This window comes from Chrysochloris asiatica, unplaced genomic scaffold (genome assembly GCF_000296735.1).
Source record: "Chrysochloris asiatica unplaced genomic scaffold, ChrAsi1.0 scaffold00024, whole genome shotgun sequence".
Taxonomy (NCBI): Eukaryota; Metazoa; Chordata; class Mammalia; order Afrosoricida; family Chrysochloridae; genus Chrysochloris; species Chrysochloris asiatica.
In genome coordinates this window covers 6,085,974-6,110,811 of record NW_006408542.1, presented here as the reverse complement: position 1 = coordinate 6,110,811, position 24,838 = coordinate 6,085,974, and the positions used below count along the sequence as shown (strand labels likewise).

The following is a 24,838-nucleotide window of genomic DNA, read 5'->3' as shown; positions in this document are numbered from 1 at the left end:
TGCCACCCAAAGTGTGGCGTTACTTGATTGCTAAAATATTTTGATTCATTAAAAGAACTTCCCTTCCAATTGTATGCCAGATTCTATCTACTCTAGGCTGTGGGGCTATGATAGCGAAAAAGCACTATCTAAAAATCTGTAAGTCTGCATCACTTAGTGCCTGTTTTCTCATCTATATAATGGAATGTAACTTTCAGGGCTTATGGTTGTAGCCACAGAAACAACACAGATGAGCTTTGTTGCTGTTAAGTGCCATGGAGTTGGTTCCGACTCATAGAGACTCTGTATAGGGTCCAAGTAGCAGTTGGTGGGTTTTAACCTCTGAGCTTGCAATTAGCAGTCCAGTGCTTATCCTACAGCAAGGAAACTGGGAAGAAGGGAATTGATTGGTCTAAGTAACTTGGGCAAGTCAAATTGTGGTACGAGTCTCAAGCATGACTAGATCCAAGGATTTAGATTATGCCACAGAGACTTCATTCCGTTTTCATGTTTCAGCCCTGCTTTCCACTGTGATAAAGCTACGCTTACATTTTCGTAGCTAACAAATCCAGAAAAGACCCTCTCCCACCAATATCTGTATTTATCCCCGGATGAACCATTTCTGGCTCATCATTTCCCCCTCTCCCAATAAATAATCACGAGGCTACCTCTGAGGTTGGGGAAGAATGGCAGAGTAATTGAGGATACCACAGGAATAATAGACAGTCGTTGTTGTTAAAAAGTGCCATTAAGTCGGTTTTGCCTCAAAACGACCCGGTGGGAGCGACCCTCTGAGGAGCAGCTAGTGGGTTTGAACTGCTGACCTTGTGGTTCATTTGTTGTTGTTGTTGAGTGCCATCGAGTCGGGTCCGACCCATAGCGACCCTGTACAGGGTTTCCGAGGGTGTAAATCTTTACGGGAGTAGAAAGCCTCATCTTTCTCCCGCGGAGCTGCTGGTAGTTTCGAACCGCTGACCTTAAGGTTCGCAGCCTGATTCGTAACCACTACGCTACCAGAGCTCCAGTCTAGTGCAATAGAGTTGAGGTTTTCAAAGAGTTCAGGAAGTTTTCATTGTAACTGCAGTTGATTACTGTCTAGTTGTTTTTGCAATAAAACTTTTTTTTTTTTTACTTTAAATTAAGCGTGAGATTACTCTTCATGCTTTACTGTACTTCAAATATATTTAAATAATTTAATAATGATAAGTCATATTTAAAGAGTTGTAGTCAACTTTATGGAGTCCTGATGTTGCGCTGTAGGATAAGCACTGAATTGCTAACCACAAGGTTGATGGTTCAGACCCACCAGCCATTCCTCGGAAACACCATACCAGGGTTGCTATGAGTCGGAACCGATTGGGCAGTACTAAACAGCAGTCAACTCCAAGGCTGTGGGTAGATCAGTAGTAGTGGTGCAGCAGTTAAACACTTGGCTACTGACCAAAAAGATGGTTCAAATTCACCCAGCATTTCTGCAGGAAGGAAGACCTGGCAATCTGCTATGAGGATTGATACATTTGAACTGTTGACTTTGCAGTTAGCAGTTCAGTTCAGTGCTTATCCTATATTATATTGGATGAGTGCCACCAGGGTTCCTATGTTGTTTTAGGCATTATAAGTCATCTATAGTCCTGGTGTGGCGCTGTAGGGTAAGCACTTGACCTAAAGGTCGGTTTGAACTGTGAGGTTAGTGGTTCAAACTTACCAGTCGTTCCTCGGAAACACTTTTCAGGGTCTCTGAGTTGGAACTGACTCGATGGCACACAACAACAACAACAGATGATTTAAAGTGCACGGGAGGATGTATGTAGGTTATATGCAACTCTGTCATTTTAGAAGAGATTTGAGCATCCTCAGATTTTGATAAGGGGGAGCGGAAGTCCTAGAGCCAATCTCCTGTGGATAACAAGGGATGATTGTACTTGAAATTTTGATTTTGTGAAAGAGAAACTATGAAATCATGAGAATAAGATTTATTTCCAATCATTGCATGCTGAAATTTTTTGTGAAGTTTCCTTAGAGGTCTAGAGTAAGTTATAAAAACTCACTTGTGCTTTTTGAGATCTAATACTTTTCTTTTCAGAAATTAAAATTTTCAGACCAGACATTTAATTGATGATTACACTCTCAGGTTATTTTGCTAACTCATAAATTGGCAATTTTGATTTTTTTTTTTTAAATATTACTTTTTAATGCAGAGTTGAATTTACTAACAAATGCAACTTAGGCTTTCAAAGGCTTTAATTAGAAATTATTTTCTCTTGCTAGGAGGGAGGTGGAAGTCATCATAAAGTTTCTGTTTCACCTGTTGTCCATGTCCGAGGACTCTGTGAATCTGTGGTGGAAGCAGACCTTGTGGAGGCTCTTGAAAAATTTGGGACTATATGGTAAGGACATTAAGGACTTTATGCAGATTTAAAACAGCATGGTATATTGTGTTTTAAGCTTGTTTTTAACTTGGTATAGTTTAAGTTTGCCTATGAACATATATCTCTGGAATCTTTTAAGCCTATTATTTTTAACTTTCCTGGGGTGTGATGCTGCTGTGCTTTCTGGATCCATGGTCACCTCAACCCCAACCGGGTTGACATATTGCGTTTTTCATCCGGTTTAAAATGGATCCATGATTCCTATACAAACACAGCTTTAAACTTTGTCCTTCATCTTCAGAGTTTCAACATGTGTTACTTAATACCGATATATATATATTTTTTTACATTGGAATGCTACGGAATTAATTGGCAACTCAAAATGGGTAGATTAAGGGTAGGCATTGTTTACTTAGGTGCACGTTGCTGAGAGTTCTTACTCAGACCATGAGCAGTCAGTGTTTTATCCTAGCTTGTCGTCTTTTGTGCTTTGTATTTTCTCGGGCGCCTTTCTTTTCTCACAGCTGGTATGTGCTTAAGCATATTGACTAAAGTGAAACATAATTAGAAAAGTAAATCTGCTGCCAAAATTAGCTACTCAAAAAGTCTTTCTAAAATATCTTTGGAGTATGCTCAGCTGTTGTTCTCTTCTTAGTATGGATCATCTAGAGTTGATGTTATTTTTTTTTTTTTTTTAAGTGTTTATTGGGATTTGAGTGAAAGTTTACAGAGCAGATCATCAGTTTCACAAATCATATACTTTGTGTCATTACAATGATAATCAATTTAACAAATCATATACTTTGTGTCATTACAATAATAATCCCCTCCATGTACCTTCAGTTAACAGTATTTCTCTATATTCATTTTAGCTCTTAAAAATTTTTTTTTTAAACACTCAAGGCATATGTAATACTTTAAACCATCAAAGGGCATAATTCTGCAAGCCTGCCTCCTGGCCAACAGCTCTCAGTCCCTCTTTTTCCATGAATCTAGAGTCCTTAGCTGCTACCTCTCTCCATTTCCCCATCTCTGCCTCAGTCTCTGGTGTTGTTCCGTCTCTGGATAGGGTCCTGTATTCTGCTTGTGCTCTTCTCCCTTGATGGTCCTAGGGTCCTCTGTTTTTGGACTGTAAGATTAACTACTCCCCCCTTTTTGTTACAAAACTTCCACCTTTACAATATGACAGTTGAAATTAGTCATGATAACAGTTACTGTCTATTGAATCATAAAAATCTTATATCCATCTCTTTTCACCAGACTTATCTAGACAAGATGAAAACTATTCAATGGGGACTCTGTCTTCCCCCGCACACTCTTAAACTAACTCCCTATTGAAAACTTGTAAGTCAGTCACTTTGTGCGTTTATCACCCCTTCATTTTAGGTTGCCAATACCTAAGATGCCCATCCCTCTCTACCCTGTATACAGAGGGGATAGCATTGCTATTTGATGTGAAGACTCCTTCTCTCTCTGTTGGTATTTTGAGCTACGACCTCCATCAATATGGTCTAGTTCATTAAATTGTAGCAATTTACCGTCGTTTAACAAAAAAATTTTTTTTTTTTCTTACCGTCCTCTAGTGGAGTTCTGATTATCAAGCCATTGAGACTAGGACATATGGGTATTATCTCTAACTTTGGGTGTTCTTGTGTGCCTTCCCTCACTTCATATCAGCTGGATACTTTGCTCTCAGTTCTAATCCTCTGTGGCTATGTCCTTGTTCCCAGATGTCCTCAGGTCTCACCGCAGTTTGGACCAACCAGTCCTTCCTCTCCTCTCATCTCCAGGTCGATGGGAGTCTATGGACCGTGGTTGAACTCAGCCCATTTCTTCATTGCTGCCTTTCCCCCTCTTCCACTCACCAGTAGACCAGTGTGGTCCCCAGCAAGCTTACATGCCTGCTCATGTGTTCCCTTTGACTTTCAGTCTTAGGAGGGGTTCTTCTATTCTTGACAAATATGTGTGTGGTTTTGTTGTAGGCATCAGAGACACAAATAAACTTGAAATATAGAAGTAGAGAGGAGTTTCAGCACATTTGTGGAGACAGTTGATTGCTTCAGTTTAATAAAAATTTATGTGAAATGCTTGAGTATTGAAAGGATGATGTATAAACAGATAGGCTTCTTGTTGTTGTTAGGTGCCATTGAGTCGGCAGCAACTCATAGCGCCCTTATGCATAGCAGACTGAAACACTGCCCGATCCTGGGCCAACCTCACTACTGTCGCCACGTTTGAGTCCATTGATGCCGCCACCTGGCCAGTCCATCTCGTTGGGGGTCTTCCTCTCTTTCTCTGAATCTCCATCTTACCAAACATGATATCCTTCTCCAGGAGCATCAGTGGTATCCAAAAGGAAGGAACCATTGCTTCAAAGGAGTAAGAATAATGTTAAGTGATACCTTGTACTATTACAGCATTTTATTACTTACTATGTAACCTCATTGAGAGGCAGATGACTTTTCAACCCTTTCACCATCAAGTTAGGCACTTTAGAAGTGGCTGTTTCATAATGTTTATCTTTGAAGAAGGTACACACGAAAACCCACATGGGCATAGAGAAGTATCACTAAAATGACTGTACTAAATTTCAGTCATTTGTAGTAAATGTTACAAGTTAAGGCTAATTGGAGAGTTCTATCTTAAATTACTTTAGACGTGTCTGTTGGAAATAGATGGACTAACCACATTTACTGTAGCGACTGTTAGAGGATTATGGAAGGGGACATTGCCCCAAGGAGTTGTAAAGAAGTGGAGATTCGGTTTATTTTCTTCTCTTTTTGTTTACTTACGGTTTTAGAGTTATTTTCTTATAGCCAAGAAACACTGCAACTAATGTCAGAAATCAAGAGATGAACAAACACAGTTGGAAACTTTAAGGAAACAATAACAATTTTGATTTTTATATGTTAATTATAACCAGGACCTGAATATTGGAGATTAAAGAAATAGATCCTATTGTTTAAGTTGATAAGTAATTTTTGGGTGACCTGTCCACTTTTTTTTTTTTTTTTTTCACATCAAAAAAGAAAATCTTTTATTTGCTTTCAGTAGGCTAATAGAGACTAATAGTTGATCTGAAGTGAATTAAAAGGTAGTCTGAAAATTCAATATCTTTTATATATGTAGTATATGTTGTTAACTGCCATTGAGTGGGTTCCAACTCAGAGATCCTGTATAGGGTTTCCAAGGAGTAGTTGGTGGGTTTGAACTGCCAAACTTGTGGTTAGCAGTCCAGTGCTGATCCTACAGCACCACAGTAGGACTCCATAGAGGATCCGATTAGAAGATTTGTGAGAGTTAAAGGCTCCATTTACAGTCTCTTGTTGCTGCTGTGGAGTTGGTTTCTTCTCACAGTGACCCTGCATTGCGTTTCTGAGGCATTAAGTATTTGTGGGACTAGAAAGCCTCATCTTTCTCCTGCAGAGCGGTTGGCAGGCTGCAGTCACTGACCTTGTGGTTCTCAGTCCGGTGCTTATTGTATGGAGCCTCTGCACGCCTGTTGATCATTTAGCAACAAATATGAAACTCCTGGTTCTCTTACCGGTTTTCATTTGAATCCACAGGGGAATGGGACGATTCTGCTTTTGTTTCTTGGCCAGGAATCTCTTAGTTTTGAAAGCCTTGTGAGAAGACATAGTGAAGAGGTCAGGTAGCAGCTCTCACACAATGGCGGAGAGAGGCAGCAAAGGGCGCCCTGGTCCACTTTTAAACTCTACTGACTTTTTGATACTTTGCCCATGGTAAAGTCTTCTGGATATGAATGACATTCAGTTAATGTCTATAGGACATATTTCTTTGTGCCTTCAAGATTGATAGTTAGGTGAATAGAAAAGTTATAAAATAGTTGGAACCAAATTACTGTATAGAACTTACAAAAAAACCCCCCAAACCCACTGCCATTGAGTTGATTCTGACTCATAACAACCTTGCATAGTGTTTCTGAGGCTTTGACTCTTTACTGGCGATGATAGCATTATTTTTCTCTTTCAGAGCAGCTGGTGGGTTTTAACTGCCAACTTTGAGGTTAGTAGTTCTTATCCTATTGTGCCACCAGGCCTCCTTGGTTACCAAACCCACTTGCCATTGTTAAACAAACTAGGATGTACATTAAGAACTTACCTGACATAAATAAGTACAAGCAGATTTTCAGTTACAGTGATCTTAAATTATAGCCCAGTCGCTGGAGAAATATATTATGTTCAGTAAGGTGGAAGGTCAGAGAACAAGAGGAAGACCCCCAGCGAGATGGATTGGCAATGTGGCAGCATCAGTGGGCTCAAGCATGGCAATAATTGTAAGGTTGGCCCAGGACCGGGCAGTGTTTCATTCTGTTATGAATAGGGTCACTATGAATCAGTACCAAAATGATGCCACCTACCAACAGCTAGAGTCCTGATGTGGCACTGTGGGCTAATGTGTCAGACTGTAAAGTCAGTATGAACTGCAAGGTCGGTGGTTCAGGCTCACCAGCTGCTCTTTGGAACTCTTATACTGGGTTGCTATGGGTCAGAATCGACTCAACGGCACATAACAACAACAGCTATGATTTGGCACCGACTCCACAGCACACCACCACCACCACCGCCACTACAGAGTCCTGGTGTGGCGTTGTGGGTTAATGCGCCAGACTGCAAAGCTGTTTGAACTGCCAGGTCGGAGGTTCAAGCTCACCAGCTGTTCCTCGGAAACCCTATACAGGGTCGCTATGGGTCGGAACCGACTCTGTGACACTTAAAAACAACAACTATGAAAGTGTCCCACCCCCATGTACGTTTGTCACTTTTTCGTACTCTGATGGCTTACGTGTTGCTGGAAGTTGTCAAAAATGAAATGGAACCCAAAAAGACTGATATCCTAGCCATTTGTAAATTGAAATAATATTGAATCAGTCAATCATATGTTTATTATGCTGGGAATGGTAATTTAAAAGGAATGGAATCACATTCAGTGTCAAAAAAAAACATTTCAAGGTCTCTAGAAATATGATGCTATGATAGAATAATATCTATATGCTCCTCGGAAACCCTATACAGGGTCGCTATGGGTCAGAATTGACTCGATGGCACTTAACAACAACAACAACCTAAAAGGAAGACCAGTTAATAAAATTATGTTTCGAATTTACACACCAACTACCAAAGCCAATGATGAAGAAAATGAAGAATTCAATTTATTTTTCCAGTTTGAAATTCATCAAGCGTGCAAGATATGTAGATAATTACTGGTGATTGGAATGTGAATGTTGGTAACAGAAGGGAGCAGTAGTTGGAAAATATGGCCTTGGTGATAGAAATGATGCTAGATAGCTTACAAAATTTTGCAAAACCAATGACTTAGTCATTGCAAATGCCCTTTTTCAATACTATAAATGGTAAATATATGTATGGACTAACCAGATGTGATATACAGGAATCAAAGTAATGATGTCTGTGGGAAGAGGGATGGAAAAGTTCAATGTAATCAGCCAAAATAAGGCCAGGAACCAACTGTTGAACAGATAGATCATAAATTGCTCATATGCAAGTTCAGGCTGAAGCTGAAGAAAATGAAAATGTTTATGAGAACCAAAATATGACTATGAATATTGTTGAGTGCCGTCGAGTCGTTGGTTCAGACTCAGATCCTGTAACATGGCTTTCGAGTAGTGGTTGGTGGGTTTGAACTGCCAACCTTGTGGTTCACAGTCCAGTGCTTATCCTACAGTGACACATCAGGAGTATATTCCTCCTGAATTTAGAGCCCATCTGAAGAACAGATTTGATACTAGTGACTTAAGACCAGAAGAGTTGTGGGATAACATTGAATTGAAAAGACAGGAAAGAAGGCAAAGACCAAAGTGGATGTCCGAAGAGACTCTGAAACTGCTTCTTGAATATAGAGGAGCTAAAGCAACAGGAAGAAATTAGGAAGTAAAAGAGCTGAACAGAAAATTTCAACACAGCTTAAGAAGACAAAATAAAGTATTATAATGAAATGTGCAAAGACCCAGAGTCAGAAATTACCAAAAGAGAAGAAAATACTCAGTATTTCTCAAGCTGAAAAACTGAAGAAAAAAATTCAAGCCTCGGGCTGCAATATTGAAAGATTCTATGCTGTGGCGCTGCAAAGCTGTTTAAACTGTAAGGTTGGCAGTTCAAGCTCACCAGCTGCTCCTCGGAAACCCTATACAGGATCGCTGTGGGTTAGAACTGACTCAGCGACACTTAACAATAACAACATGGGTAAAATACTGAATGACACAGGAAGCATCAAAAGATGGTAGAAGGAACACACAGAGTCAAAAAGAATAGGTGATTGTTTAATCATGTCAGAAGGTAGCAGATCAAGAACTAATGAAACTGAAGGAAGAATTCCACACTGCGCTAAAGTCATTAGTGAAAAACAGTGCTCCAGGAATTGGAGTAAAAATGGAAATGTTTCAGCAAACTGTTGCCACAATGGGAACACTCACTAGTCTATGCCAAGAAATCTGGTCAACCAAATGGAAGAAATCCTTATATGTGACCCTACAGAATGCAAAAATTATCCAACAATATCATTAGTATTGCATTGCAGAAGAAGTTAAAAATGGTTGCAGCAGTACATTGGCGGATTGTTAAATCCCCTTGAGTCAGTTCTGACTCAGTGACCTTGTATAGATGCGGCTGGTGAGTTTGAGTCGCTGATCATGTGATTCAAACTGACCTTGCAGTCCAGTGCTTTTATCCTACAGTGCCACACCAGGATACCATTGACAGGGAGCTGCCAGGAAGTCAAGCCTGATTTAGAAGTGGACATGGAATGAGGAATATCATGAATGATGTCTGATGGATCTTGGCTGAAAGCAGAGAATATCAGAAAGATGTTTAGTTGTGCTCTGTTGACCATGTAGAGGCATTCGATTGTATAGATCATAACAAGCTTTGGAGCCCATTGTGAAGAATGGTATTCCAGAGCACTTAATTGTGCTCAGAAGGAACCTGTACATAGACTAAGAGGCAGTCGTTCTAACAGAAAAAAGGGATATTGAATGGTTTAAAGTCAGGAAACATGTGCATCAGGATTGTATCCTTTTTGCATATTTATTCAGTCTACTGAGCAAATCCAAGAAACTGTACTATATGAATCATGTGCCATCAGGATTGGAGGAAGGCTTATTAACACCTGAGATATGCAGATGATACAACTTTGCTTATGGAAGTACTTGCTGAGGAAAATCAAAGTCCACAGCCTCCAGTATGGATTACAAATCAATGTAAAGATAACTCAAATGCTCACAACTGAACCAATAAACCACATCATGGTAAACTGAGGAAATTGAAGTTGTCAAGGATTTCATTTCATTTGGATCCACAATCAATGTATATGGAAGCAGCAGTCAAGAAATCAGTTAGTATTATATTGGATGGGTCTACTGCAAAAGACCTCTTTAAAGTGTTAAAGAGCTAAGAGGTCAGTTTGAGGATTCAGGTGCACATGGCTCAAGCCATAGTATTTTCATTTGCCTAGATATGTATGGAAGCTACACAATAAGGAACACCAAAGAAGAATTGATGCATTTGAATTATGCAAAGAATATTGAAAGTACTACAGGCTGTCGGGAGAACAAACAAATCTGTCTTTGAAGAAGTACAGCCAGAACGCTTCTTAGAAGCTTAGATGTCAAGACTTAGTCTTGTGTAGTTTGCCAATGGAGGGAACAACCATTCCCTGGAGAAGGAAGTCATGCTTGGTAAAGTGGAGGGACAACAAAAAAGAGGACATCCCCCAATGAAATGGACTGACACAGTGGCAGCAATAGTGACTCAGACTGAAGAATAATTGTGGAGCTGGTGCAGAACCAGGCAGTGTTTCCTTATGTTGTTTTTATAGTGACTATGAGTCAGAGCTGACTTGATGGCACCTAACAACAACCACACTATGAAAACTGAAAGAGCTGTGAACGACTCCCAAACAGGAGTAGGGTCTTTGAAGTGTTAGAGAATCTTTCTTTACGTAGTTTACTCACTTACTTATAATATGTGTGTGACTATGATTAAAAAGATGATGGAGAAATTACTCATATTAAAAAAGAATTTCCAAGTTAAATATATAGTTCTTTTATAACTAAGATGTACAGGAAGGACGTTTAGGAGACAATAAACAAGATGTTAAGTGTTATTAATTAATACAATTAGCATAAAACATTCCTATAGTTTTACCTTTTAATAACATTGTTATGTGTAATTATTACTGTAATACATAAAAATATTTAAAAATATGCCCTGCATTGTACTCTTTTTCTTTTTTTCTCCCCTCCCTCACAAAGGAGAAGAAACTGGTGCTCCAAGTTTACAGTTGTAAAACTGTACAACTTGAGAACGCATGATTTACCAGCCATAAGCACGAGATGTAAATGGTTGCCTCCTTGTTTTAATTTGAAAATTAGGAAATATTTTTCAAGGTATAGAATTGAAAGCACTGACCCTGTCAAGTCCCTTAACCTTTTTGTTTCATTATATTTTTAATCTCTTTAGTCTTCTTTACGTTGATGCTTTGTAGAGTTGTGTGTCAGGCAATTTAATCACATGCCAAAAATGTCTGTGACATTCTCAGTTCCCTTCCTCTATCTACTCTATATAGGGTTGCTATGAATCGGAACTGACTGGATGCCACTTAATAACAACAATCTAAATATGATGCCATTTTTCTGGGTAGTACTTTTTACATTTAAGTCTTTGCTTCTATCTTGTTTTAGCTCTAGAAAGCAGTTTTATTATAGCCACATCTATAATTACAGTAAATTATTTTTGAACCCTTTATAATTCTTCTCTGCCAAAGGGTATTATTAGCATGTTTTACTTGGTGATGTCATGTAGCTATTAAGTCAGTTTGTATTTGTGAGACCAGTAACTGTTGCTGTCAAGTTAACACTCCAATCATGCTGACTCCATGTGTGTTGTAGAACTGGACTCCATGGTGTTTCCAGTGACTGTTGTTTTCAAGAAGTAGATTGCCAGGCTTTTCTTCCAAAGTGCCTTTGGATGAAGTTGAACTTCCAGCCTTTCAGTTAGCATCTGAATACATTATTAACCAATGGCAAACACTTATTCTTGAATTTCTTTAGCATAGACCTGATTCCAGGATTTTCTATTTTTTGTATGTGAGACTTCAGAACGTCAGTGAGAAATCTGCATTTCTAAAATAAATGTTTCTCTTGTCATTTACATCTCATTCTTATAGTTGATAAATCTTTAAATTCAAAACCATATTCTTTTTGTATTTATCTCTTTAGTTTTAAATGATGTGGGATGGGAAAGCTACCAAGCTTCATAGACCAACGAATATAGATTGAATATCTGCTATGCCCCAGACTCTGTTGATAGTTTCTTGTTGTTGTTGTTAAAGTGCCGTCGAGTCGTTTCCGACCATAGCGACCCTGTGTAGGGTTTCCGAGGAGCAGCTGGTGAGCTTGAACTGCCGACCTTGCAGTTCAAACGACTTTGCAGTTTGGCACATTAACCCACAGCGCCATACCAGGATATACAAAAAAGGCAAAGTTTATAGAAAATATAGTAAGAGTTACTTTTTATTGAAGGTCTTCAGTGTGCCAAGCACTCTGCTAAGCAGCAGTTCTTATGTGGTAACTCTAATCTTGACAGTAATCCAATTTTCATAAATGAGGAAGCTGAAATTGATAAATCCAGTAATTTGTCAAGGTGGTTTGTTTGTTTCTAATAGCATACCATTGTTCAATTTCTAAAGCATGGTAGTAAGTCCTGGATGCTTACTGGAGAAACATTGCTGACAACAGTGCCTGATCCGATGTGATTTCTCCAGCTTTCTGCTGTTATTAAAACTATGTTAATTGTATTTTAAAACATTTTTCACATCCTTGTTCAAGTAAATGGAGGGTATGTTTGTTTCCCCATCTGTGATCTATCTGCTGTGATTTGTCTCTTCCCTCTGTTCCTTCCTTTCTTGATTTTCCGTTTCAAGTTGAAAATAAATTCCACAAAACAAAAAAAGTACTATGAAAAGTAAGTACCCAGCCTCTTCCCATAGGCTACTGTGATTACAAGTATGTACCATGTTTTTTGTTGTTGTTAAGTACTGGCTGAGTCAGTTCTGACTCATGTCTCCCTTGTATAGGGCTTCTGAGAAGTGGCTGGTGGGTTTGAACTGTTGACCTTTAAGTTAACAGTCCAGTACTTAAGCTGTAGCATCACATCGGGACTCCTTACCATATTTGTTATTGTTGTTAAGTGCTGTTGAGTCGTTTGCAATTCATAGCAACCCTGTATAGTTTACAAGGAGCAGCTGATGAATTTGAACTGCTGACCTTGCAGTTCAGTGCTTATCTTCTAGTACGACACCATGACTCTTTGCCTTATTTAGTGGATATATTTTCATGGATTCTTTTAGCTTTAATATTCAAAAGTATTTTGAAGGAGATTGGTTTTGCGAAGTTTGGTGAATTTGCAGTTGCTTCTGTTTATCTTTTGATTATTTGTTTTTAGTAAGCTAAATGAAATTTTAGTCAGTTTCCAGTTACTAGAATGTGTAATTATAAATTTGGGAAATTCAAGGTCGTAGTTTCTGCTGTTGAGGGGCCCTAACTTCCAACCTTCTATTTAGTCTGTCTTGATTTCTGAATCTTCATACTTATTGGTATTGCATGGGTAGAGCAGCCTAAAGAATAAATGGAGTGATGACGGAAATAACAGGAATTGTATTTGAGGAAGGAATGGAGCACATAAGCTTTCAACCAAGCCATATATCTGGTGTGCCACAGTTTTTATAAACAATTTAAGAATTGACTTATATTGCTAGGTAGTCAATAATACTAGTAATCTGTAGGATTTGACACATTTTTATATTACAGGATTGAAAATAAATAATTTTAAATTATATTTGGGTATTTCCTCCCACCCCACCCCCCCCTTTCCAGCTATGTGATGATGATGCCATTTAAGCGGCAGGCTCTCGTGGAATTTGAGAACATAGATAGTGCCAAAGAATGTGTGACATTTGCTGCAGATGAACCTGTGTACATTGCTGGTCAGCAGGCTTTTTTCAACTATTCTACAAGCAAAAGGATCACTCGACCAGGAAATACTGATGATCCATCAGGAGGCAACAAAGTTCTTTTGCTTTCAATTCAGAATCCTCTTTATCCAATTACAGTGGTATGTATTATAGAATGACAAACTAAATGGAAAATGGTTTTAGAATTTGCCTCTAGAGTTGTCAGCTTATAATTTTCTTCACTGCCATCTAGATATTTGAAAGTTATTTGTTTTTTTTTTAATAAATATTAAAATTAATGTTAATTTTCAAGTGTTACATTTCATGAACAAAGAAAACAATGGTGTACACTCAAGCTAAAAGACCAGAAGCACATTTATTGAATAAGTGAATAAGTACATGTATTAATTTTTATTATTTAGCATCAGTGTCATTTCTATTTCTGATAATAATGGACTAGACAAACTTGTTGGAAGCGCTCCAAGAAATCTCTTACTCAAATGCCAGCCCATACACTGGGTAATGACAAAAATCATGTAGTACAGTAAAAGCCATGTGCCATTATAAGCTCTTTTGAGATAGCTTGTTAAAAACCTCTTTGATATACTTAAAAATCCCTGATTCATCATCTTTTTTTAAAAAAAAGATAGCAGAATTAAAAAAATTCTGTTTTATTATAAACAGTATGTGATTATGAAGACAACTTCAGTTTTAAGTTGACTTTATAATCACATACTGTTATAAGAAAGTGAAAGACACTTAGATTTTGTATCAAATAGAGTATCACAGTAAAATATCAAAAATAAACCCACTGCCATCAAGTTGATTCCGACTCATAGCGACCCTGTAAGCAGAGTAGAACTGCCCTGTAGGATTTCAGAGACTGTAAATCTGAACAGGATCAGACAGCCGCATCTTTGTCCCACAGAGTGGCTACTGGCTATGAATAGTAAGGGAAGCCTCAATTTTCTGATTTTGAGTATGTTCATTCAATATTGGGACATTATAAATTTAAAACAGAACATAAGACATCTTTTGGATTTAATTGGGCTTATGAGTCTACTCACTTTTGTAATTTTTATTGACTTATGTTACAGTATTAGTATATTTACAGTATTTGCTGTTATGGGAAGAAAGATTATATGTATGTTGCTATGATGCTGAACTGGTTTCATCAGCTTCCAGACTAAGACAGACCAGGAAGAAAGTCCTAGCAATCTACTTCCAAGTATCAACCCATGAAAAAACCCCTATGGACATGAAGCTCCAGTCCATAACATATCATGGGGAAAGCACAGAACTGGGTAGCACTTTATTCTTTAGTAAATGGTGGGTCACTATGACTTAGAGGCCAACTCAGTGACAGCTAACAACAAATCTAGTACAGTCACTCTGATTTTTAAAATTTTTTTATTGCTGTTATCCCTGTTAGTGCCTAACTGTACAGCTGTGTTAATTATACATGGCTAAGAAATTTCTTTAAAGTTGAGTAATTGTTAATAAGTGGGTGTTTAGGTTCCATTTTAGATGATTTAAGTATTTTCATTGGTGCTAACTATCATTGTGAGATTGATGTACTGTGGGCCTTTTCTCTATAGCCCTTGAAAAATGAATACTAGAGTTGAATGTTGTTGTTGTTAAAGTGCCGTCAATTCGATTCCAACCCATAGCACCCTTTATAGGGTTTCCAAGGAGCAGCTGGTGAGCTTGAACCACCGACCTTGCAGTTCAAATGACTTTGCACCAGAGTTGAATACTATCCCTTAATGAACATTTATTGCTTATATTCAAGTGATTGTAGTATTAGATATTGAATCCTGGTGTGGTGCTGTGGGATGGATAGAGCACTGGACTGCAAGACTGGTTTGAACCATTAGGTCGGCGGTTCAGACTCATCAGCTCCTCCTTGGGAACCCTATTTAGGGTTTCTCTGAGTTGGAACTCATTGGACGGCACTTAACAATAACAATAGCCATTTCAGAGTCAGAACTCGGTTCTTACTGGTGATATTTGTGACAAAATGAACATAAATTAACTGATCATTAATTAATTTTTGGTTTGTTACTATGTATTAGAGATTACTTTGGTCACCTATTAAGAAAATAAAAATTGAGGATTCCTTTAGGAGGTGAAATAGTCAATAATATTTCTCAAATGCTTCGCTGGAACTTTACTGTGGGTGTATTATGTTGGGGGAGAAATAACTTTAGTTTCATGACAGTGTAACAGTTAAAAATTAGTTGAGTTAGTAATTAATGGGAATGACATCTTACATGTAAAACAGACATCAGTATGGGACTTGGCATTGTTTCATAGTGTTGTGCAACATGAGTCAGAACTGACTAGCTATCAATAATGTTAATGTTTTTCTATTGACAAATTGTGAAGAACTCTTTTTCTCCTTCATAGGATGTCTTATATACTGTCTGCAACCCCGTTGGAAAAGTGCAACGTATTGTTATATTCAAGAGAAATGGGATACAAGCAATGGTCGAATATCCTTTATTTGTCGATATTTTGTTCATATGTATGAAAACAACCTAATTCATATGGATGTGATGGCCTCTTGTGTAAGCATTTCTGGACAAGTGATACTTGCTTTTTTGCATCACAAAAGTCTATTTGGCTATTTGTTTTTAAATAATATTTTAATTATGTTTTGGTAAAAGTTTACACAGAAAATTGTGTTTAACAATTTCTGTACATACTGTTGTGTAGCATTGGTTACACTTTTTCACAGTGTGCCAACATTCTCATTATTTTCATTCAGGTTGTTCTGTTTCCATTAATCTAGCTTTCCTGCCCCACTTCCTTCTCATCTTTGCTTTAGGGTAAATGTTGACCATTTGAACTCACATAAATGGTTTTTAGCTCTTGGTGTGGCACTGTGAGGTAAAGCACTGGACTATAAGATTTGTTGAACCACAAGGTCGGTGGTTCAAACTTACCAGTTGCTCCTTGGAAACCTTATGCAGGGTCTCTATGAGTCGGAACTGACTCAATGGCACTTAACTTCAACAACAAGATAGTTTTAAAAAAGAACTCAATTCTTACTGGTGATATTTTTTTATTTTATGAACTAATCTGTTACTTAGTTGAAAGGTGACCCTGAGAAGTGGCTTCAGTTAAAAGTTTGAAGAGTAGCTCAAGACAGGAGTCTTGGGGGTTCCTCTAGTCACTACTGGTCCAGTAAGTCTGGCCTTTAAAAGAATTTGAGTATTTTTCATTTTTCCACATTCTATTCAGGACCATCTGTTGTGTACCTCGTCAGATTAGTCAATAGTGGTAGCTGGGTACCTCTTAGTTCTGCTCTCAGGGTTGGTTAAGCCATGGTTCATGTGGACTATTAGTAAAGTAGTTTCTTGGAGTCTTTTCTTTTCTTCTTTCTTTTTCGCTCCAGATGAATAGAGACCAGTAGTTGTATCTTAGATGGACACTCTCAGGATTGGCAGTTCAAATTCAGTGGCTGCTCCTTGGAAACCCTAAACAAGGTCGTTATGAGTCGGAATGGACTCCACAGAACTTAGCAACAACAGCAACAACATCTGGCAAATATATTTTTAATTTCTTTATTTTTATGGCTTGAGATATTTTCTACAGTCATGGCCTAATGTAATTTTTTAAAACTAACAAAATGAAAACAGTTAAAGCCTACCTTCTCAGAAATTAGTGATAAAGTTTGTTTTGTGTTGTTTTTAATTCTTTGTAACATTCTTACTACCAGTAGTGTTTCCAGTTCTGTTTCAGATTTCCCTTAGAGAATGGGATCACACTCCACATTTTTTTTCCCTATTTGGTTTGGTTGTATTTGGAAACCCTGACCTTAAAATTAATTTCTCTTAAAATTTATTTAGAAATTGTGTTTAGTGAAACATTCCCAGTAGTGGCAGGATGATTTCTTATTATTTTCAGCCCCTTTTTGAGAGGGCGAGTAATGAACTATAGGACACCTTACAGCAAATTTCCTTAATCAAGCTAACGTTTGAATCAGTCCTTTGTGCACAGAAAGCTAAAGCAGCACTCAATGGAGCAGATATATATGCTGGATGTTGCACACTAAAAATTGAATATGCAAGGGTAAATATTTCTTTTTTCAACATTTCACCAAAGACATCACTGTGCTTTGGATATAATTTGAACTTGCTTTCTTTTTCATCTTAACAGCCAACTCGTCTAAATGTTATTAGGAATGACAATGACAGTTGGGACTACACTAAACCATATTTGGGAAGACGAGGTAGGTATCTTACTCATTTTAGAATATATTTACATCTGTTGAAAATTTGTAATATGCAATTAGATTCCTTTTTCCTGAGATGAACTAGTTAATTCAAATGAAAACCGTGTTGATGAATGCTTTTGTTGCCAAAGATCATGTAACGCTGGAGAACAACCTTGAACATTAGTGCCCCCTACTGGTATGTACTGAGCTATTTATATTTAGTTCAACAAGGAGCCCACACATACAGGCACGCCCGCAGTTCAAGGACTTGCATTTCTCCAAGCAGCTCTCTCTCTTTGGAGGAGAGGAAACTGATTCAGAATAATTCTTACAAACTTCAAACTTGCACACTGCTTCTCTATGGAAAGGACTTTTCCCCCAAGCTGGACGAGGCATTAAGAAGGATAGAGGACTCCAGCAGGCTGACTCTACACTTCATCATGCACAACATCGGCATCAGCAAAAAAGCCCTCTGAAAAACTCAGACTTGCAATTCACCTTGACTGCATACTGCATGCACCACCACCCCAAGTTTGTAAAGGAGGACACTTAACAGTACTTCAGACTTGCATGGGATGAACACCATGATAGACTGTGCCCATTTATTTGAGTTGTATGTATATATTGGTCTGATTTTCCTTAAGGTTTCAGTTGTAGAATTTAAGACTTTCCGCTAAGGAAAGCTAGACATTCTCTACAATGTTGTAAATCTTAACGCCCGTTGCTGTAACTGTTTGCAGCTTAGATTCAAATTGTTAATTTTGCAAATAAACCAGGGCTAATTTATCTATAGGCCTTGGGAATTCTTAATGCTCAACCAATCCACACAGATACATTAAATATAAAACAACTAGAAAGGTGCACACTTGCTGCCCTTAAATTTATTTTCTTGTGTTTTTTTTTTTTTCCCTCAATTGTGAACATTGAACAGAGATTCTAATATCGTAATGGAAAGATGCATTATATGTAAAAGACGTTTTTCTGTGTGGTTTGATTTTTGTAAAGTGGCTGGTGATAATGTGTCACTTTTTGTAAAAGTTAAGATTATCATTCATGTTCATTTGTGTAACTAGAAATTTTGACATTTCAAATGTAGGTTAAAGTACCATGTTTGTTCAAGGGAGAATCTCTTTAAACTTGAAACCTCTGAAAATAAGAGCATTTCTTTTGAGATGCATTTTCACTTATAATCTATAAATGCTAGATTTCATGAGAATATCTTTGACTGATAAAATTGTTCAACTAACTATGTAGCAATTCTGGAATTTACAAATTAAAATGTGGATCTTGTAAAAACAAGGGGGCTGCAGTATTGGCTACATCTCAACTACAATATCAATATTTGAATCGTGTGTTGACTTTGTAGAACAAGATAGTGCAGTTATCCTCTACCTGCATGTTCAACTATTTAGGGCATAGTTGAATGATTGGCCCTTTGAACTCTGATTCCCAGGGAATCACCTTGACTTACGCATGGGTTTGCCACTGTGTTTGTTTTGTAATGCCAATTTGCTGCACCCCATATTCATTACATGTGGAAATCTGCTTGGCCTAGACTTGGTGCAGTAGAACACAATATTGGAATATAAAGCCTTAGTACTCAAACAACAGGACAACTGGTTGATGAGAAACTTCTCACTTCTGTCAGTTTAATTTAGTGATTTCGTGTTTTTATTTTGGTGGGAGGCTGGTTGTTTACACTCATTTGAAATAGTGAATTTTGGTTGCATTTCTTTGAATGTCTCTTAAAACGTTTATTCTTGTTGGGTGCTGTTGAGTTGATTTTGACTCCTAGTAGCCAGCCCCATGTGACAGAGTAGAACCGCCCCATATGGTTTTTTAGGCTGTAATCTTTATAGGAGTAAATTTTTTTCTCCCAGGTCTTTTCTTTCGTGAAGCTGCTGCTTAAGTTTGAACCACCAACCTTTCAGCTAGAAGCCAAATGCCTAGCCATCACAGCACCATTTATTAGATACGCTTTTAAATTTTATATTTTACTTCTATTTGAAGTTTACACAAAAAGCCAGAATAGATTAGTTTTTCATACAAGGAATATATTAGAAATGTAGATATTTAAATAGTGACATGTAGTGCAAGGATTTTAGTTGCTTATGCTTTCAAGGGAAAAAAAGGCTCTTGTTTTCATATTCCTTACAGATAGATATTTGTGTCTGGCAAGGCATAGAAGTTTACACTTTTGTTTCTTTAGTAATCTCAGTTTGCTCTCACGTTGATAGAAGGTACTGAAACTGTTAAGTTCTATCTTCACATCAAGGCCTTCATAATTTTTTCTTATCCCATATCCCCACCGCTGAAAACACATCCTTTGAAAAAAATCCTTTTCAGGCCTAATTACATTTAGTGCAAAGAATCCTTAACCTGAACTTCAGTGAACCTCTTCAGAAATGTTAAGCAAATCTTGTATGTGCATGCATTGTCCTGGGGAGACTCTCGCTCCATAGCTTCCATCAGATTTTTAAAATGGAAATGTTATGAACCACTTTTCAGAAACCAACATATTTAGTGTTCGACTCTTTCACTCATTTCTTTTGAGAATGCTTCGCTGTAAGAGACCTTGGAGATTTCCTACTCTCTTCAACTCTTTCATTTTATGAATGAAGATTATGACTGCCTATGATTATATAGCAAATTGGTGGTTAATTTTGAATCTTCTGATTCTCAGTCTAGTGCTTATTCTGGTTTAGCACACTAACAATAAAACTGAGCCATGAAGATATTGCAATAGTTTTGGTTTATTTCTAACTCAGTTAAAGAATTGTAGTCAGTGTTTGGTGGCGTACTGAAGCAGAAGAATAGTTAGCAGGCTGAATGGCAAACTGGATTTATTGAAATTTAAATGGCGAGATATGCTGGAAGTCATGTAATGGAAAGAAGGAACTGTGGATATTTAGTCTGGACAAGAAATGACTTTGAAAGAGGAGTTGTTGTTAAGTGCCATCAAGTCGATTCCGACCCATAGCAACCCTGTATAGGGTTCCCAAGGAGCAGCTGCTGAGCTTGAACCACCGACCTTGCAGTTCAAACGGCTTTGCAGTCTAATTACTTTTCAAGCATTTGAAAGGATTTTGTGATTGAGACCTATGAGAGCCCCAGGGGTAGAATTAGGACCAAGGATCAATTTCTGTACAATGTAAAAATTAATTTTCTCATGATTTAGGATGATTGAAAAAATGTAGGGGAATATAGTGAGTTCCTTGTCACTGGTGTTGGTTAAGCAGAGACTAGATGTTCCCAATTGATAGGGATAAAGTAAGGAAAAATCTACACATTGAAGAAAAATTGAACTAGGTGACCTCCTAGGTGCCTTTCAATTCTATGATAACTTGTCATGGGTTATTAGACAGAAGTGAGAATTGAAGTGTTTCTCATCTCCCATAAACCTCATTTGTTTAGGTGATTAGGGTATGTGGAAAGTCTCTTTCTGAATTTTCAACTATTAGAATGACCAGAGTCTTAAGATGTGTGAAACAAACAAACAAACAAACACCTTAGTTGGCACTGCAATTTGATTAGCAAACTTTCTAAAAGTATTATCCCATAATTTCTTAAATTTCCTGACCAACATAGGAAGTGCCGTTTTAGAAACCCTCAAGTAATTTTTTTTTGTATTGATATCTCAAATTAGATTTGGCACAATTGGCCTGTTTTCCCTGAAAATATAGCTAGAATACAACTATCCTTGTGTAGGAGTATTGTAGTACTCTCATCCAATAATGTAGCCCCCTTGCTTAGCCTTACCTTGGCATATTTAAACTTTGGAGGTGCTCACAATTCCTGCCTGGTGTTAAGGTCTATAGAAAATGACCTATTCATGATAGAGTATGGGCCAATGACATACAAATTTTCAGCTCTCAAGTCTTTAGGTGTTTGTAAATATGTATATGTACATATAAAATACTCTGTGTTTACTGATTGTGAAACCATGTAATACAGGTTGTTGTTGGCTTATGCTGAAACTTCTTGAAAGAAGCCCACTTTGAAAATGTGTTGCTGTTGAAGCTAATAGTATGATTCAGGTACTGTCTTTCAAAAGTACTGCACTTACAGCTTGTTTTAAAGACATGTATTGGTAAAAAATTCTGTACAGTGTCAAACTCTAGCATTGTGTATATTCACTTTCTGAAAAGTATCCATTCTTCCCTTAGAATTTGAAAGTGTGTTTGTATTTGGCATTTGCCAAAAAGATATTTTTAAGAAAGAAAGTTAAGTGGAATTTGTTAGATAGAATTATTTTCCTACACTTTTTGTTGTTTGTATTTAAATTGAATATGAATGGATGTTTAAAGTTAACCAGCAATCATATATTTCTTTTATGAATTGTAATGGATGTTTTGGAGGGGTGTTCCCTATGTGAGAACTGTTAAGTACTTGGGTCAAAATTGTTAAAACCATGTTTCTACTTTTGTGTCAGATAGAGGAAAGGGTCGCCAGAGGCAAGCCATTTTGGGAGAACACCCTTCTTCGTTTAGACATGATGGCTATGGTAAGTTTGCCAAGGCAGAAGGAAGGTAGTATAGATGAACTATTCGAACTTTTTGCATTTCTTATGAAGAATTGCACATTTCTTGTCTCTGTATTTTCTCTGTCTTCCTGACTTGTTTACATGTGGTCAGTCCTCTTTAAAATATACTTCTCAGGAGTTGTCCAGAATCCTTTGTTTTCTTGGAATATTGACATATCCTTTAGAGAAACTAGAGCTATTGGTTGGAAAATGAAAAGTCTTTTGATTGTATGTTTTGGTTTTGATTTGTAATGGCTGTGGTCTATTTGAGAGCCAAAAAAAAAACAGAAGAAAAAGTATTATGTCTATGTAAGTGTATTTACTTCCATTCCAGCAATTTTAGACAATGAGAGATTTTGAGTAATAAAGGCAGAAGGAATGGGATATTTGTCAAAAAGGAAACATGTTCCTGGATAGATCATTTTATCTTTTACTTCCATAGTTGGTATTTTGGCTTTGATTAAATTTGCATTTAATTCAGTTCCCTCTTTAAAAGTCTCAGCTTTGAGTATTTGGTATGAAGCTATGTTGATAAGTTAAGGTTATGAAACCCAGAGTAATACTTTTCTTTAGGAAAAAGTTAGTTATCCTTGTAAGTGGATATTGAGAATTGCTGTTGATAAACTTTTTACTTCTAGTTTATAAAATCTGTGATTTTATGTGGTTTAGTGGTAGTTAATGACCCATGAAGTATTACCCTATTAGCAGTGGCAGGAAGTAGAAATTGCTATATCATACTCCTGGGATTTATCATCGAAAAGTCCCTAGTGTTATTGCTTATTGGCCGAAATGTTTTAAAATTACCTGCATTTTTTTGCTTTGAAGGCTATTCTTAGCTGTAAGTTTTACCTTATTCCCTACTCTTGTTTTTTGAGCACTAGGAATTTATTCACTGTATTTTATATCTACACCCACTCCTCAATTATTAACACAGTTAGGTTCCAAAGGACAGGCTATTATGTGAAAAAGGGTTATGTGAAAGTGGAGGATGACCACATCAGATCACAAGGTGAAGGAAGACTCCATTATTACATAACTGCCAAACCACTGAGAATCATGGCCCAGCCAAGATGACACATAACTGTAACCATCATACCTAACACCCTGCCATATTGTACTGCCACTTGTACATTGTTAATGTGCAAAACAGTCAGATAGTCTTTTACTGTTGTCATAAATGTGAAATGTCAGATAACAAGATAGTCAGTGACTGAGAAAAAGGTGTATGCTTGTTCAAGGTTCTGCAGTAATCTATATGGCACAAGAAAGTGAAATAATGTTTATGTTAAAACAATTAGTGTAGTTTTAGAATGAAAATTCTATTATAGTTTAGTGAGCGTGTTTTTGTTCATTTAACTTAGTTCTCCTTTGGGGCCTATATAGATTCCACTATATTAAATTTATTCAAGGATTTATTTAGTAGTATAAATCTATGCTTAAGGACCCCTGGAAGCATAGTGGTTATGAATCAGGCTATGAACCTCAAGGTCAGCAGTTTGAAACTGCCGGCTGTTCCGCGGGAGAAAGATGAGGCTTTCTGCTCCTGTAAAGATTTACAGCCTCAGAAACCCTGTGCAGGATCGCTAAGAGTCGGAACCTATTCCACAGCACATAACCACTGCAAGTCTATGCTTGTTCTTATTGTTAAGCGCCGTTGAGTCGATTCCAGCTCATAGCGACCCTGTATAGGGTTCTGAGGAACAACTGGTGAGCTGCAGTTCAGATGGCTTTGCAGTCTGGTACATTAACCCTCAGCGCCACGCCAGGACTCCATGCTTATCAGTAGATGTTGTTAATCTTTAATTTAAGGAGCTCTCGTAGTGTAGTGGTTACGAATTGGGCTGCTACCCTTAAGGTTGGCAGTTCAAAACTGCCAGCTGTTTTGCAGGAGAAAGATGAGGCTTTTTGCTCCCATAAAGATTTGCAGCCTCAGAAACCCTGTGAAGGGGGACACTATGAGTCGGAACCGACTCCCCAATACTTAACAACAACAGCAAATCTTTAATTTGGGGAAACCCAACCTTTATGAGACGAACTGGTAGAAGTGCTCATACTTAAATAATGGCAAAAATGAAAATACAGATGTATTTGCTTTGAGCCTAAGAAAAGTTTATGTATTAATTGTTAGTATCTTTGGATATGGTTCATGAACCAAAGATTTTAAAGTTCAAAGATGAGAAACACCTTTGGAGTATAATAACACCATCTTGTTTATGTAGCACTTTCCCATATAAGTCCATTTTAAAAGCGCTTGATGAATTCATCTTTAAAGCATCACAATTATATGCATCAACTGATAGAAAACTTAAGACATACGTTTACTCTTTCCTATTTTCTCAAATGATATAGCTAACTTTAAATAGTATGCTGTTGTTAGTTGTTATTGAGAGCATCTCCTAATCATGGTAACCCCATGTCCAGTGGGATTGGACCATTTTGACCAGGGTTTTCAGTGATTTTCAGCCATAGATTACCAGGCCTTTCTTTCTAGTCTGTGTGAGCCTAGACGCGCTGCTGAAACCTCAGCACGCTAGCAACACATAAGGCTCCACTAAAGATGGTGGTAGTTACCCTAGAAGTGTGTTGACTCGTGAATGAACCCGGTCTCTGCATGGCAGGTGAGAATTCGACACCTGAACCACCACTGTCCACTTTTAAATAGTGTGCTGTCGAGTTGATTTTACACTCACAGTGACCGCATGTGATAAGAGTAGAACTGCCCCTGAAGGGTGTCTTGACTGGGATCTTTATGGAAGC

At 37.6% G+C, this 24,838-nt stretch overlaps 1 protein-coding gene across 4 annotated transcripts in view; it reads left to right on the top strand.

The window, feature by feature from the left end:
• Positions 1–24,838, top strand: part of HNRNPLL (heterogeneous nuclear ribonucleoprotein L-like) — a 58,070-nt gene that overhangs the window by 5,102 nt on the left and 28,130 nt on the right. For 2 of the 4 annotated variants that reach the window (XM_006839371.1, XM_006839370.1), the window contains 6 exons: positions 2,248–2,366; positions 13,261–13,498; positions 15,747–15,832; positions 17,318–17,414; positions 17,502–17,574; positions 21,992–22,063. In XM_006839371.1, coding sequence (XP_006839434.1) covers positions 2,248–2,366; positions 13,261–13,498; positions 15,747–15,832; positions 17,318–17,414; positions 17,502–17,574; positions 21,992–22,063 — 685 coding nt within the window. Of the gene's footprint in view, positions 1–2,247; positions 2,367–13,260; positions 13,499–15,746; positions 15,833–17,312; positions 17,415–17,501; positions 17,575–21,991; positions 22,064–24,838 lie in introns of all 4 variants that reach the window. The other 2 variants (XM_006839372.1, XM_006839373.1) reach the window with 2 other exon arrangements.